The 18,192-nt window shown below is 34.0% G+C and overlaps 1 protein-coding gene across 3 annotated transcripts in view; it reads right to left on the bottom strand.

Moving 5' to 3' along the window:
- The window catches only part of LOC149781051 (polycystin-1-related protein-like), a 535,051-nt gene that overhangs the window by 110,435 nt on the left and 406,424 nt on the right, over positions 1-18,192 (bottom strand). For all 3 annotated transcript variants that reach the window (XM_089938184.1, XM_089938183.1, XM_089938186.1), the window contains one exon: positions 13,813-13,933. In XM_089938184.1, the coding sequence (XP_089794310.1) occupies positions 13,813-13,933 (121 nt within the window). The remainder of the gene's footprint in view (positions 1-13,812; positions 13,934-18,192) is intronic.

Genomic DNA, 18,192 nt, shown 5'->3' on the forward strand with positions numbered 1-18,192 from the left:
AAAATAATGGCTCCGTTTAGCAAAAAAAACCCAAAAAACAAGTCCAACTTTTACCCTTCTGCTCATGCGCGAGTCAAATAGCCAACGAAAAACGATGTTTCTAACACAACTAGGCATTATGTTATTGAAAGATGACCGGGGATTTTGTGTTTTCCAGTCTATTTAGAAATATCTTTCAAAATGTGTTTCCTACTCGATTTTCAGGCAAAAATGGCAAAAAACTCCAGGGGTTAATGTGTTAAACAGTCCATTTTGATGACGTCACAAAATCTGAATATTCCTTGTGTATTTAATCACTTGTGCATCGACATTGTACATAAATTACAAATTTAGCAATTCCCAGACGAATTGTAAAAAAAAAAAAGGTACACAGATGTAGCTCTACAATGATACCAAATAATCTGGATTATCTAGTTGCACTACAAAATACAGATAGAAAAACCTCATTTTTTGGACCCGACTTTGTTTTACGCAAAATTCGCCTGTGGTCGGAATCCCATTTTGTGTCCGGATTTAAGACTTTTTGGTCTCAGATCTAAGGCAAACCGGTATGAACTGCAAGCAGACAGATGAGCCTTTGCAAAGAGTAGGATAAGATGGACATTTGGAATAAAGAGCGGTCTCCATACAAAAATAATGGCTCCGTTTAGCAAAAAAAAACAAAACAAGTCCAACTTTTACCCTTCTGCTCATGCGCGAGTCAAATAGCCAACGAAAAACGATGTTTCTAACACAACTAGGCATTATGTTATTGAAAGATGACCGGGGATTTGGTGTTTTCCAGTCTATTCAGAAATATCTTTCGAAATGTGTTTCCTATTCGATTTTCAGGCAAAAATGGCAAAAACCTCCAGGGGTTAATGTGTTAATCTGACTTTTCAGGAAGCATCACTACACTGATGGAACAGTTCAAGTGCCCAGTAGACTGATTCAGACTGGTTTACATATAGTATGGATAGAACACATAACAATACATTTAAAACATATTTTTACATACTTCCTGGAGAATCCCATGTATGATTGGTAAATATCAATTCTTTTTAACTTTAATGTACCATAATGACACAATTTTTGACCATCCCTTGCTACATGTATAAGGTTCCCTCACTTATAACATGGATATTTTTTTTTATCAATCTATATTGTAATACTATTTAATGGTGAGGCTTTATGTTCACAAGATCTTTAGTTTTCTAGGACAGGATCAAGAGGCACAAGTGAATCATACCTGCTCAGCTCACTTCCTTTCCCCAAACTATAAAAGACCTAGGGTGATCCTTTTCACAATAACTATCAAAATGTATTGTGTTACAGACGATACAACCTTAAAACAAGGTTAAGCCATTAAAAACGAAGACATTTAGTAAGCAGATCCCCATTATAATTCATTAGGTGTCTAAATGTGAAATCCTATAATAATGGATTACTAAAGAAGCTATTAATATTAAATCGAAGGAAAATGTCAAAATGTAAATTCACCTTAAATAAAAGAATCTATGAATGAATATACCCTTGTAATTGCAGGTGAACAATGTGCTATGTTGCGCTACATATTATAGTGATTGACAACTGTCTCAGATCACACTGAAAAGTCTATCATCAGCATTATCATCATAAAGAAAAAGATCACTCGGTCATTACCCTTCAATGTGGGGAAAAAATGTTCTTTATAACAAGTATTTTTTTAATTCTTCTATGAACTTGCACATGTAATGTTTTTAAAGTGGTATTTTTGTTTTCTTACACAGTCTAAGTTTTAAACTTAATAGTTTCAAAAGTAAGAAAACTACTGTGTCTGAAAGTTTCAAAACCTTCTCAATTTCAAAATGTATACAATAAACAAACAACTTTCTGCAGAAGACTGGAGTTCACTGTATTGAAGATTACAAGGATACTGTTATACATACAATTTCAACAAGCTTTTAGGATCATGTTAGTGTTGGTCTCCTTTATTGTGATTCACCTTTTACAGTCGATAACAGTATAATAAGGCCTGAAATATTTCAGTTCAGAAATAAAATTTTATATATAAAACAAACCCGATTAGAAAGGAAACTGAAGCTAAACTGGGAGGGTACTATTAATGGCTATTTGCTGTGTGGTTTCACTTTCTGTGTCAACCAGTTTAATTTCACGTGACTCGCCCTCCCTGTACAATGGTACATGTGTATTTTCTGATATATTTACAGAAGGGTCCATTGTTAAATTTACAGTGTCAACAGGGTAGAATAGCATATTAAAAAGTGGGGTCACTAAGCTTGAGATACTTTGGAAATAAATGCAGCATTGTTTTTGTTTAAGATGTCATCTTTTTTATGTTTGCTATCCATGATTAACAACGATGTGTTTATGACTGGTGCACACAATAACAAAAGTCAGTATGAAATTTCAGCTACCAATGAAACTGACCATCTTTGGCTTCTTTGGATGCAGTTCATTCAAGCCTGAGTCAGTCTGAAATCAACCATATAATGATCTTTGATCATTATTTTCTGGAATCATTTTTTCCCCACAGAAGCAATTTTTTTCTGCCCAAGAATAAAAATAAGGGTATTTAATACAATTCCTAAAAAGAATCCTGAACTCACAAGATTGATTTTGAACCTGTAAGATTGGTTTTGAACCTGTAAGATTGGTTTTGAAATTGTAAGATTGGTCTTGAACCTGTAAGATTGGTCCAGAACTTGTAAGCTTGTTCCTGAACTTGTAAGACTGGTTTTGAACCTTTAAGATTGGTCTTGTAAGCTTGGTTCAGAACTTTAAGACAGGTCTTTAACTTGTAAGAATGGAAAACACAATCTTACAATAAATAAATACCACTGCAGAATAAGTAAGAACTTTACTGGTTGTATTACTAATACTGGTTATATTACTAATACTGGTTATATTACTAATACTGGTTATATTACTAATACTGGTTATATTACTAATACTGGTTATATTACTAATACTGGTTATATTACTAATACTGGTTGTATTACTAATACTGGTTATATTACTAATACTGGTTGTATTACTAATACTGGTTATATTACTAATACTGGTTATATTACTAATACTGGTTATATTACTAATACTGGTTATATTACTAATACTGGTTGTATTACTAATACTGGATATATTACTAATACTGGTTATATTACTAATACTGGTTATATTACTAATACTGGTTGTATTACTAATACTGGTTATATTACTAATACTGGTTGTATTACTAATACTGGTTGTATTACTAATACTGGTTATATTACTAATACTGGTTGTATTACTAATACTGGATATATTACTAACACTGTAAATTGTAAAACCTTTAGCTGTCATTACTAAATGAAGTCCATAGCAATTCAGATCACAAATGTTTCTTTCTGGTTGCATCCCATGACCTACGCTGGACTGTATTTGGGAGTTGTGAAGTATGAAAAAATAGACTGATCTAACTGAAAAGTGATAAGGAGATAAGTTTGTTTGGGTTTTTGGTATTTTAATGCACATCAACACTTCAAAGATTATTTTATGCCATGGAAAGTAGAATAAACCATCCTGCCCAAAGACACACCATATTAGCTAACTAGGGCCCAACAAGGAGGTAAGTCCCTTCCCCTCAAACAACTAGAATTAAATGAAAATATCCATCATTATGTTTGTCTGCACACTGTAAATTCTTTCACAGTTAATTCAGACTGGACATATATATATATATCTGTGTGTGTGTGTGTGTAAGACAGAGAGCGAGAGAGAGAGAGAGAGAAAGAAGCCTAAGAGTTGGACAAGAATGAAAATAAGAAAGTATCCATTCTTTTCTTAAGACTCTGCATTTGCTCACAGGCTGCGTTTGCTCACAGGCTGTACTCCCATGGACAGCATTATAATGAGGGTATCATACTTTATTATAAAACAATCTCACTATCAGACTATATACTTTCAAGCACCCATTGACAATGTTATAAGGGGCCCAGAGTGACAAAGTGGTCTAAAGCGCTCACTGTTACAGATGACTGCCATCTCACCTCAGTTCATTAAAACTGACATCTTGAGAAAGCTGTTTTCAATCTGTGCAGCAGTTTTAAACTTGTTTAAAGTGTATTTGATGCTGCAGACCATCAATAGTTTTGTACCTAAAACATCTGACCTAGCTAGTTGAACATGCATTATTTTAAACAAAGACAAAAACGTAACCATTAACAAAATCAATTTTAATCTAGTTCTACAATAAACTGCTCCCTCATTAAAATGCTATTCAGAGAACCACTGGAGTATACTTAGAGTGAGACTGTCTTATAATGAAGTATATGATAGAGTACTGCCACATTATAACGTTGTTGTTGTAGGGTTTAACAACATTTTTCAGCACGAGATAGGCTATACATGGCAGCCAGTATAAATGGTGGAGGAAGAACCAGGGAAAACCCAGGAAAGAACCACTGACCAACGAGAAGCTACTGGCAAGCCTTCTCACATACCTACATTGGCCAAACCTGAGACTAGAACCCACACTGACAGAGGTGAGATGGCAGTCATCTGTAACAGTGAGCACTTTAGACCACTTTGTCACTCTGGGCCCCTTATAACATTGTCAATGGGGGGCTTGAAAGTATATAGTCTGATAGTGAGATTGTTTATAATAAAGTATGATACCTCATTATAATGCTGTCCATGGGAGTAGATTGCTTATTGTGAGACCTGTCTCAAAATGTAAATGATAAGTACTCCCTCATTATAATCCTATCTGTGGATAACACCGAAGACTCCCTTATACTGAGACAACTTTATACGAAGTATGATACATTATAGCCCCATTATAATGCTATCTGAGTCAAAGAATACAACCTTATACTGAGAACACTCTATAATGAATTACATGATACATTATAACCACTATCATAATGCTATCTATGGGAGTCAAAGAATACAACCTTATACTAAGACAACTTTATAATGAAGTACATGATATAATATTCCCTCATTATAATGATGTCCATAGGGTATACCACCTTATTGTGATACTCAAATACATGATATTTAAGACTGATCTGATGGCCTAATGGTTAGAGCATCTGCCTTGGATGCAGGTTCGAACCCCATCTGAGTCATAATAAAGACTTTTAAAAAATGGTAATAATAGCTGCCTCTCTTGGCGCTCTCTCTCTGTGATTGCTTCACGTAATATGATGATTAGCACAAAATTTGTTTTTCTTTGCTAACCCTTTTTCCAGTCTATGAAACAGATTCAATAGCAAGGTAACCTGATCTCCCAATTTAAAATTCAGTCCAACTGATCTGACCCTGACAAAGTACACTCTTTGTCTTAAACAGTCAAAGAGCTGTAATTCACTATTTTGCAGTGAATTTCAACCTGGATTGTACTTGAAAAGACATGTTCAGACAGGAGAGGAATTCCTGAATGAACAAATATTTGAAAATAAGCAGCTAGTGCAACCCTGTGCCCCTGCTAGGTAAAATTTAATTTGTGAGCACTAAAGGACATTTAATTTTAAGCCTGTTCCCCTTGAAATCTGATCTTCTAAGCCATCACCTGTTATTACTCAGGCCGATGACTAAACCAAATGTCAGCAAATGTCAGGTATTTTAGAAAAGTAAGCAGATTTTTACTGAACATTTGGTCATTACTGTACTGGAAAAGAGGAATACAGGTATAAAAACAATACAGGTAACAAAAGCAATACAGGTACAAAAACAATACAGGCAAAAAATACACATCTGTAGCATCTTGTGTAAACAACAATTACATGTAGTATGGCTGACCTAATTCAATATACAGATGCAAAACAACAATATTCAACAAAATGAAAGGGTACACATGTCATATGTTAATTTATTATCTGTAGGTAAGGGCATGAAATGTACAAAATACAATCTGAGTGGTGAACATTCTCCGTGTCAAATATGGCTTGAAATTTATTGGCGAACATTCTCTGTGTCAAATATGGCTTGAAATTTATTAAGAGCAAAACTCAAGGTGGAACTTCAATAAACACAATTAAGTTGGGCTAATCTTTATTTCTTGTGGGCTATACAATCTAATTTTTATTTTTGTCAAGTCCCTCTTCAAGTTGAGTATTTAACCTAAGATATGCAATCCTTGATATCAAACAGGAGATTTTAACTTTGGATATGCAATTCTTGCTATCAAATAGGAGTTTTCAACCTTGGATACACAATCTTTGATATCAAATAGGAGTTTTCAACCTTTGATGCATAATTTTTTATATCAAATAGGAGTTTTTAACCTTGGATATGCAATCCTTGACATCAAATAAGAATTTTCAACCTTGGATATACAATCCTTAGGGGTTTCCAACCTTGGATATGCAATCCTTGATATAAAATAATTTTCAACCTTGGATATGCAATCCTTGATATCAAATAAGAATTTTCAGCCTTGGATATGCAATCCTTGACATCAAATAAGAATTTTCAACCTTGGATATGCAATCCTTGAGATCAAATAAGAATTTTCAACCTTGGATATGCAATCCTTAGGAGTTTTCAACCTTGGATATGAAATCTTTGATATCAAAGAGACGTTTTCAACCTTGGATATGCAATCTTTGATATAAAATAGTAATTTTCAACCTTGGATATGCAATCCTTGACATCAAATAAGAATTTTCAATCTTGGATATGCAATCCTTAGGAGTTTTCAACCTTGGATATGCAATATTTGAAATCAAAGAGACATTTTCAACCTTGGATATGCAATCTTTGATATAAAATAGTAATTTTCAACCTTGGATATGCAATCCTTGACATCAAATAAGAATTTTCAACCTTAGATATGCAATCCTTGACATCAAATATTTTTATTTTGAATGCCTGTAAAGCTACAACATCTGCAATGTAAAACAAGTAAATAATCTAGAAATACTTTACGTAAGCTCGCAACATGATGCAATAATAAATTTTAAATAGTTTCTTTAATTTTATTTACTAAAGATAAGAGAAAATCATACGAGATAGTAACTGGCGATAGCACTGACTGAGAAAATTGTTAGGTTCATGTGTGTGCGAGAGAGAATTACTTTGTTGTTCAAATGGAATGCAGAAAATGCAGCAGCTCAGTTGTTGAGGCTGAAGATTCATGACCAGAAAGGTGTGGGTTTGATTCCCACTATCTAGTCAGCCCACATACATACTGTGGTTTGTCTTTGGATTGCCTCATCATGAAGTAACCTTTATGTGTTGCTGTGCTGTAAAACACCAAAAAAACAATCAAAATGTAACCAACTGGTGTACCAGTTATTGTATGTTTGATTCCCAGTGAAAGCATCACTATAAATGCCAAGACCAACATTTTACACCTAATATTCCAGAGTGGTTGGAACACACAGTTACACTACAACAGATGGATTATTTATCATTTGTATGCTGGAAAGGCGAAAGGTCATTCCTCCCAGAATGTGACAATGCATATAGATCTGCCATCCATTTATATTTAAAATCCTATTAAGCCTGGACCACCTATCTTTTGAAGCTAAGAAATGAAAGAGGATTTGTGAATGATTCCCTCCAGACAAATAAACCATTCAAGGTACAGAGTGATAAAGGAATGTGTAGCTATTAAATTGGAATAGATCTCTTGTAACAAGTGGATGTCCCAATATTTAGAGTGCCACATACAATTTGTATTGGTCTGCGTAAAGGAAGAGCTTGAAGAAGGTACAAAAGGATCATAGAAATGAAAGGTGGAGAGGATTTGTTTTATGGGGATTAACAGCATTTTTCAGAAGATGATCAGTCATATATACTGACCAGTTTATTTGGTGGAAGAAAAGCCTGTGGAAAGTCCATACTAACAATCACTGACCAACGCGTAGCTACTGGCAAGCTTTCTCACATACCCATGTTGGCTGAGATACAGACAGAAGTGAGATCTGTAATGATAAGCACTTTAGACCACTTGGCCACCTGAAGCCCCAGTAGAAGGGGGAAAAACCTCCCATACACAATGTATTGATACAGAGTCAAAACTTATAGTCAAAAACAATCTCACATACAAGCCGAGACTGTCATCAATACATTACAATGTTCTTAAAGGTACCGATATAGGGTACTTAGGCACTGTAAAGGTTACAATGCCAATAATGTAAACAAGCTTCTTCAACCACCTCCCTAGCAAAAAAATTGGCAGTGATGTCACCAGTTTTCAAAATGTTTCATACCTGTAACCTTTGACATTTCAGGAGCTTACTGTTTTAACTGCCTCTTGTAGGGCAAGCTGATATGTCATTTAAAACCCAAAGCATAATTCATACGTGTAACTGAAAAATATGGCAAAGGCAAAACTTAATACTATTAAGTTAAACATTTCATCTTCACTTTCCTTTGGGAATCAGCTAAATTCATAATATTTACAAAAGAGAATTATGTATCGATGATGCCTACTAAGTTTGACAATCTATAAATAAATAAAAACATTTTCTGGATGATTTTGTCAAAGTTTTAATACCCCTTTTATAAAAATTCTGTTATTACAGAATTAAATTTATTTCCTGCTACAAAGAAAGATCTTCTATAGATCAGTGCTACTGGAGATAACTGTACTGGAGATAACTGTACAACTGCACACCTTCACAAAAAGATTTTGGCTAAACTATAGCAACTACCCTCTACTCTATTGTAGCATAGTAGAATAAAATCTATATATTTAAATATTATAAATCTATTTCCATTTTTAATGTGCAGATCTATTTTGTCTAAGCATTTTAAGATTACCGTATATACCCATGTAAGGACCTGACAAAGCATTTATACATCAGTACAGTCTCTTGTTTGAAATTTTTTGTGCATCTTTAATGTTATCACTTTTTGGAGAAGTTACATAAGCAAATAAAATTATCCACCTAAACTGACCTCCCACAACTCAGAATAAGCCAAAGTGCAAACAACAAGGCCGATGATAAATATGCATCAGTAGATTTAAACTAGACACTTCTTGGAGCACAAAGCAACATTCGAAGTATGTGAAAAATCACATTATCCTTGAAAAATGAAGTATAATTCTCAAAATTAAAATCAATGCATGATCACTTCAGATGAAATGATCATTACTCTTCAAATTTAAAAAAAAAAAAAACCACTAAACACTAGCTAGGTATGCAAAATGAACAGCTCTTGACTCTTTGTGCCATCATTCTATGTAATGACAGACCTTGACCTCTATCAGGCATGTACAACCAACCTATGGCCTCTGGGCTGGATCCATCACATGGCATTTATCCACTTATTTACATCATAGGGTGTGGCTTTATAAATTGACTATCTGGCCCTGCCCTGGAGGAAGTTGCACATGCCTGAACTATAGCGTTCATGGTCCTGTAAGCATTATAAATGATCAGATATGGTACAGTGAATTGAAACAAGTCTCCATTACTAACTTGTCCTGAAATTTAACTTTACCCTTTAAACAGCAGTACAATTATCTGCAAATGGTGATGGTAAAAATATTGACCAAGTCTGAGAAAGTTACCTTGCAAGATTATTCCATGCAAAATGTTAATTCTGAACATCCATAAACATATATTTCTTGATATCTCAAGAAAATGGCACCCACTAAAAAAAGTGAAAAGTAAAGCAGTCATTTTGATTTTTTGCAGTGATTGTAAGTGTTATAGAATGTACAAGGTTTGGAGAATGGATACCAGTGTCATTTTATTAAATTTATTGCCCAACATTTAAATGGATTGAACATTTGCTTGCATGGCAAACTCTTCATTTAATCTCAAGGGTGTAATTATGAAGTGGCTACAACTGATGTTTTCAAGGATAAACAATACCATATACATCTATCTCTATTATGATATGCCCCTGCTTGATGATAAATCCCTCTTGCCCCCTCCACCCTTTGCAAAATTGTGCTAATATTTATGACAATGTGCTGTTAATAAGACCACGCCTTTTCAAAACACTAAATTATCAGGCTGGTCCTCTGGTTCTTACACTGGAAAATACTATATATTTTTAAATTAAATATACAATTATAACATAAAGTATTTGAAACAGACAAATGATTATGGCACTCAGCTTCCATCAAGGTGCAGTCAACAAAATTTGAGTCTGTAAAAAAAGATTCTGTTGAAAGATCAATTAAGTTCATAAAATGGAAAACCTTAAGGGTTCATACGCTGGACAGGCCCAATGTGTCCCCATGCATGATGTAAATGGAAAACCCTAAGGGTTCATATGTTGGACAGGCCCATTGTGTCCCCATGCATGATGTAACAGATCATTATTAAAGGAAACCTGTTTACCATGGGATGCATCACGTGACAATGTTGTAATTGTGGTCTTCGAAATTTTTAACCTTGTATTTTAAGAATTTTATGCAAGTATTTATGGTATTTCCTATTCTTTACATATTGAATCTGCATCAACTCAACAAAGATCTGACAAAATAATTTCCCTCAATAACAATAAAGCAGTCTGACCGTATTGTCAAAGTCATAAAAAAGTAAATGCATACTGGAGTGGGCAAATAAATCTAGAGTAATGATATTTGGATTCAATCCAATAGCCCAAATGAAATAGCTATTACCTTTCGAAGTAAGTACTTTAAGCCGTACCCTAGAGCTGTATCACTGAAAACAATTTATGACATCTTGAATACAAATGATTTTCAGAGCGAGAATTCATGCTTTCCTCAAACTAGAGTTTAATACAATGAAGATGGCAACAGAAAAAAAAAAAGAAAGACTTTTATTGTTTTTAAGAGATGTATAAAATGATGAAAATACATACAAATAACTGCATACAAGTAACAGGAAAACACTAAAACTCTACCTGAGAAAACAAATACAAACATGTACAAGAATTTAACTGAAGTCTTCAAAAGCATTTATTATATCATAATAACTTTGTTGTCTGTATACAGCTTGCATGAAATGGTAACTGTTGTTTGTATTCTTCTTGTATAAAATGGTAACAGTGAAGTCTGTATAGTCTATATACTGCCTGTATAAAATGGTAACAGTGAAGTATGCATATAGCTTGTATAAAATGGTAACAGTGAAGTATGCATACAGCTTGTATAAAATGGTAACAGTGAAGTATGCATACAGCTTGTATAAAATGGTAAAAGTGAAGTATGCATACAGCTTGTATAAAATGGTAACAGTGAAGTATGCATACAGCTTGTATAAAATGGTAACTGAAGTATGCATACAGCTTGTATAAAATGGTAACAGTGAAGTCTGCATACTGCTTGTATAAAATGGTAACAGTGAAGTATGCATACAGCTTGTATAAAATGGTAACAGTGAAGTCTGTATACTGCTTGTATAAAATGGTAACAGTGAAGTCTGTATACTGCTTGTATAAAATGGTAACAGTGAAGTATGCATACAGCTTATATAAAATGGTAAAAGTGAAGTATGCATACAGCTTGTATAAAATGGTAACAGTGAAGTATGCATACAGCTTGTATAAAATGGTAACAGTGAAGTATGCATACAGCTTGTATAAAATGGTAACAGTGAAGTCTGTATACTGCTTGTATAAAATGGTAACAGTGAAGTATGCATACAGCTTGTATAAAATGGTAACAGTGAAGTCTGTATACTGCTTGTATAAAATGGTAAAAGTGAAGTCTGTACACTGCTTGTATAAAATGGTAAAAGAGAAGTCTGTATACAGCTTATATAAAATAGTAAAAGTGAAGTCTGTATTCTGCTTGTATAAAATAGTAAAAGTGAAGTCTGTATACTGCTTGTATAAAATGGTAACAGTGAAGTCTGTATACAGCTTATGATTTAGTATTGATCTGATGGGTTTACTAAAATCCACAGGGCTCATGCTTATCAAGGAGTCTCTACTTGAACAACAAGGTCGTTACCAGTAAATATTTGAACACCCTTGGCCATGGTCTTTATTGTTATAAACCAAACAAGTTCACTGGATCAAACGAAGGAGTCAATCGTTACTTGTTATTTATGTTCGCAGACCCACCTGAACTACTTACAATACATGAGAATTTTATTATCCAATTTGGGCCCACATCTTGGCAACAGGAAGAAAAAGAATGAAAAAAGAAAAATAAACTAAATAAAATGAAATTACAGACAACATGAAACTATCCTTTTGATATCCAAGCTGGCCTATGGAGCCATGCAACTCCTTGCCATTTTCCATCCTGTAGCAATATTCTGAAGTGGGTGGGTAAACTAGTAAAAATATCATACAAGATCAAATTTATCTTGTCAAGAAAGATGTTATACTTTTGAACATTTTATACAGTACAAAATGAAAATTATAAAATAGAGAAGGATGCAACTCAGCTTGCAATGAGCATGGATATCATATGTGTTTGTTCAGAATATAAAATGGCTGCTAGTAATATAGCCAACCCTTTCAGTTTTTATGTGTACTACTGATGCAAAAGAAGGAATATCCATAATGTAAAAAATACTTCCATATAAATGACTATTCCCATACTAGCTATGTCCAGACAATACTTTCAGGAACTATTCCCAGGCTAGCTATGTCCAGACAATACTTTCAGAGACTATTTCCATACTAGCTATGTCCAGACAATACTTTCAGAGACTATTCCCATACTAGCTATGTCCAGATAATACTTTCAGAGACTATTCCCATACTAGCTATGTCCAGACAATACTTTCAGAGACTATTCCCATACTAGCTATGTCCCAGACAATACGTTACTTTCAGATCTTTGATTTTGAGAAGATCAAAGAATATTCCAAATGTTCAACCAAAATTTGTAAAAGAAATCATTTGGTTGTTTGGGGAATTTAAAATTTATTAAGTTATATATAAACCTTTATCAAAGTCTCATCAGGTAAACAAATTTTAATAAACAAGCCAAATTTTAAAAATAAACTGAACTGAAATAGTTGACTGTCAAGACAAATTCTGTAATGCCTGACCATGTACATGAAAAGTATTTGGCTTGTACCATTACTCCTCATCTCTTAAGACAGCATAATAATTTTTTTTAAATGTACTACTGTGGAATAATTTTACAAGAAAACCTGGCAGTTGCAGCTAATTTCTCTCTGAAAGAAAATCTATGTATGACATGCACAAATATTCAAACTCTGCAAAAAGATTGTATGATTCTGTCCACCCTCTCTAATATACCCTGGCAATGCAATGTATCATAGCATTTCATTTTCTATGGAGAATATTCATGAAATATTTCCTATCTGATACCATTACATATTTTTTTCTGTGCAGGTGCGGACCCGTCAATCTTAAAATAATATCTCCTGACACCACTGTAACCCAAAACTTTAATAGATTTTCCGAGTGAAGCTTGGCCATGCAAGAACTAAATACATTCTACCAATGGTTACATTTTCTTTCAGGTTCACTCTAATTTTCTCAGGGTTGAATCAGCACAAAATTGAATAATGCAATTTGATACTACATCTATAGTTGTGCCAAGTAACTTCAATTTAACTTTCTCAAGCTCTGTTATTAACCTGTATTGACAAGTTGTTACCTTGCTCACCACCTGTTTTGATTTTCCCATATACAGTTTGGAAGGAGAAATACAATTTACTTATTGTAGTCTGTATGTATTCTTTACTGAAAACAAATAAATACTGGGAAGGAAAAAATAAAACAAAGGAATAAAACAATTATTTTTTCTGTAAAGTTTTCTATTCTTGCATACTGCTCTCTCTACACGAGTGTGAAATAAATTTCTTATTATACTTCAACTAAGGTTTTCTATAGTCTGTAACAACAAAAAAACTAATATGTCCCTTTAATTACTATGTAAAAAAAAATTCTATAATGAAAAAAAAAATGTTTGAAGTAATTAATACTTACATAATCTGAGAGAGGTCTGCATTTCTGCTGGATTCTGTGTGCCTGGGTAAAACTTCAATGGGAATATAGCAGACTGATGTCTTGGCCTGAAGATTGTCCAATATAGTTATGTACACGAACACTGCAATTGGATGAAATAGCTTGGGTCAATATTTGTGTATGAGCAAAATCCATATCTGTCTCTGTGGTCCAAACAGGGAACTTCTGTGTTCCTTTCTTCATGACAGAGAACCTTTCTGTCACTGAATAGCTCAAGCCTGATAAAGTCTATTTCAAGCAGTCCTTGATTGATTACTATTGTTAGGCCAGCCTAAAATACATAGTCTGTTTCAACAAAGATCTCCTTCATTGAAACCAACAAAAGCATGTTGTGTGATACCATATAGCACCTTATACAGGAACAATTAAACTTTTTAGATCTTTTCATTCAGGACGTTTATTCTCCTATGTCAAGAAAAACCTTTGTTTTAGCAAACATAATATTAATAGATACAATTTATTGTTTACAATACTTTTTATTCTTTACAAGACTTTTCATTGTTTACAATACTTTTTATTCTTTACTAGACTTTTCATTGTTTACAATACTTTTTATTGTTTACAAGACTTTTTATTGCTTACAATACTTTTTATTGTTTATAATACTTTTTATTGTTTACAATACTTTTTATTGGTTACAATAATTTTCATTGTTTATAATATTGTTTATTGTTTACAATATTGTTTATAATACTTTTTATACATAGGATGTCATCTCATCTTCACTCAAAAAACAAAATGTATTTTTTGTAAATTATTCAATGAAGCCAAAGTTTTGTTCTGTACTATTCTTCACAATTTTTGATTATGTCAATTTAAGAACATACTTTATGTAAACTTGTGACATCTTATACACAGACTGTAACATTTTATGTGATCTAACCACATATCTTTCACATATCTTTCAAAACGTATTGCATTTTATTTTTATTCAATCAAATTACCCACAGAAGCTGTTGCATCTTATTTCATCTAATCACAAGAGATGTCACTTCTGTTAGGGCCCCGAGTGGCCGAGTGGTCTAAAGCGCTTTCCGTTACGGATCACTGCCATCTCACCTCTGCCTGCGTGGGTTCGAGTCTAGGATTCGGCTAATGTGGGTATGTGAGAAAGCTTGCCAGTAGCTTCTCGTGGGTCGGTGGTTCTTCCCGGGTTCTTCCTCCACCATTAATACTGGCCGCCATGCATAGCCTATCGTGTGCTGAAAAATGGCGTTAAACCCAACAACAACGACATGTCACATTTATTTACATCTGTCGTATCTGACTTTATCCAAAAATTTCATCGACGCTTGTATCTCTGGTAATATAAATTTCTTGTTTACTGTGCAACCACATAAAGTAGTCATTCCAAGTCTGGAACAAACAGAAGGATGTGTACATGTCAAGGCATATATATCAAATACAGTAAATGTCAAGTAGGTTTTCATCCACAAAACCCCCACATGTGCCTCTCCAAAATATAATGTTAAAAAAGTACCATAGGCTCTGTACAATTCTTGTTCTCTGAAAATTCACTTAAAATTAAACCAAACAATCCATTTAATTTGCAGTCAAGCATATAAAAAAAATTCTGTGCAAATTTTTTATTTTTAAAAACAAACTAGAATTTGATGGCCAGCATAAAACAGCACCAATCTAATCAGTACAGTTCACTAAGTCATCACTTTTTAAAAAAAATCAAACTCTGCAATATGGAGGTGTATGGTACCCAGCCGCCTGTTCAATGTCCAATTGATTGTTAAAACCATACCTGAGGAAATCATGATCAAAGACCACATATCTTGATTCTTAGTGTACACAATGACATCAACAGGACATGTACACAACGACATCAATAGGACATGTTAAGCTGTGGCGGGTCTGGATCTATGCATTTTGTAAGGAAGATCCTACTTTGATACATGTTGATACAATACATTTAACCTTAATTTTTACATCTTACAACTTTAAATTCAGACAAACCAACTGAGCTCAAGAACATCATTAAATAGATTCGTTAAGCATCATTGTCTCAATTTTATGCAACATATGACTGCCCTTTTTTTCTAATGGTCAGAATCTGATGTAGCTGACCAGAAAACAATTATTCCACTATTTTAGCCAACTTGATGAAAAACATAGCAGGATGGCGGCAAACCAACAAGTCTTGTGCATGCATGCATACAGCTCTCTCAATCCAAACTGATGGCCTACCAATAAAATCAATGATAACGATGCCTGACGCATCTTTATGAAGTCATTAAAACTGTTCTTATCACAGGAACCATTCTTCAATGGGGCATGCTATGCAGGACAAAATTTAATAACCAATCCACCACAGCAATAAAGATAGATTGGTTCCATAAATTACTCCTGTAATCAATACAGTCTTTGATAAGATTTTATGCATCAACAAGGTACCAATCTACAGGTTTATGACTATGTACTGTTCACTTACACCTTTTGTTGTCATGGCATTATGCAAAATGAGACCTGGATTATTTTCCATCTGAATAGAGAAACTAATGAAGATATTTTCCTGTGCACCAGATTGCTGATTAACAGGAAAGATTTCTTCATTATCATCAGCATGTTCATGAGACCTCCATAAATGGAATGACATTTACTCCAGCTTCAAGAGAATTCTTCAAATTAAAATTAAATATTAAATTTCTTTACAAAAAGTTGTAAACTGTCTGGTCAAAACATAATGTACCCACATTATGCTGAATGTAAAATTTAAAATTTAATAATCTGACTGATTATTAACCTAAACATAACATCACCCCCACTTTAAAAAAAATGTTATGTTAAAAAAATTCCAATTATGGGAAAAGGAAAAACATATTGACATCATGGACAGAACTTTCAGTAATTCTGAGATAGCAAATCCAGTCACCTGTGCAACAGCATGCCGGAAAATCTTGTTTCTATGACTGCAATAAATTCTATTTAAAAAAGACTCAAGGCTATGTTGTTTTTCTTTAACTCCTTCTAAATACACCAAGATTAAGAAAAACATGATAAAACATGATAGTCTCTGCTTGAATGGTAGCTGTACCTGAATTCTCCACGTGTGTGTGTGTGTTTGTGTGTGTACACGTGCATGTGTGCGGTTTTTGTTTGTTTAATAGCACAACATCTAAATATTCCACTATCGTACTTCAGAATTTTTAGAGAACAACCAGTGAGAACAATTTTCTCATGTGAATACAATCACCCACCCCATACTTCCATGATGGAAAGGAGTCTAGCAGGGTATGGTGGACTGGAGATTGTATACTGACCATTTGGTCCCAATGACTTGTATCTTTGGTCAAAGTATGTAGTCTACATTCAAAGATACTGTCCACAAAGCTTTATTTTCTTTTTAAGACTTGGCTGGCTTACCATGATTGTAATTTCCAACTTGAAATAACCCATAATATATACATTTCTTTATAACCCATAATATATACATTTCTTTGTTACTCTTTATGCATGTCATTCACAAAACTTCAAGGTCATGCTGCAGATCTTCAGATGATGGCAATATCATTTCCCATGTTTTATGGTGATACATTGAAGTTTAGGAGGATAATTGTGTTTACAAGAGTCTGTTATGGACTCCATCCAGCTGCATGTCAAAAAGAGAAATAATTCTAACAATGTTGACGAAGTAGAGATTTCTTGACATGCACGTCTCAAGCTGATAACTTTATACATATACAAAAGTCCACTGAAAATTGAGAGATGAATTGCATTCACAAGGTTTTCTAGGATACCGTATACACATGCAAATCAAAATGGGAAGTAACTCTTAAAAATTGTTGTTGTTGTTGATGTGGGGTTTAACGCCATTTTTCAGCACACAATAGGCTATGCATGGCGGCCAAGATTAATGGTGGAGGAAGAACCCGGGAAAACCCCAGGTAGAACCAATGACTCACAAGAAGCTACTGGTAAGCTTTCTCACATACCTGCATTGGCCGAATCCGAGACTCAAACCCACGCAGACAGAGGTGAGATGGCAGTGATCCATAACGGAGAGCGCTTTAGACCACTCGGCCACTCGGGGCCCCCAACACTTAAAAAATTATGCAAGACCAAAGTGATTTATTAATATGCTCATTTTCAGGTAATGGCTATAATAATTTCCATGGCAATCCATCAAACACTGAAACAAGTTGGATATGTGGATGGATGACTGGACATGAGAATTCCTATATATTAACACCTCTGTCAAGACATGGGTATAATACGTAATCAAATGCATGTGATGGGAGCTGAGAAATTCCATACCAGGGGCCAGAATTCATGGGCAGAAACTATGCAATGCATACAAATGGACACAGCCTCATTCCCACCTAAAAATCTGAC

The sequence above is a fragment of the Sinohyriopsis cumingii genome, chromosome 16 (assembly GCF_028554795.1).
Source record: "Sinohyriopsis cumingii isolate HCF-2022 chromosome 16, ASM2855479v2, whole genome shotgun sequence".
NCBI classification, from domain to species: domain Eukaryota; kingdom Metazoa; phylum Mollusca; class Bivalvia; order Unionida; family Unionidae; genus Sinohyriopsis; species Sinohyriopsis cumingii.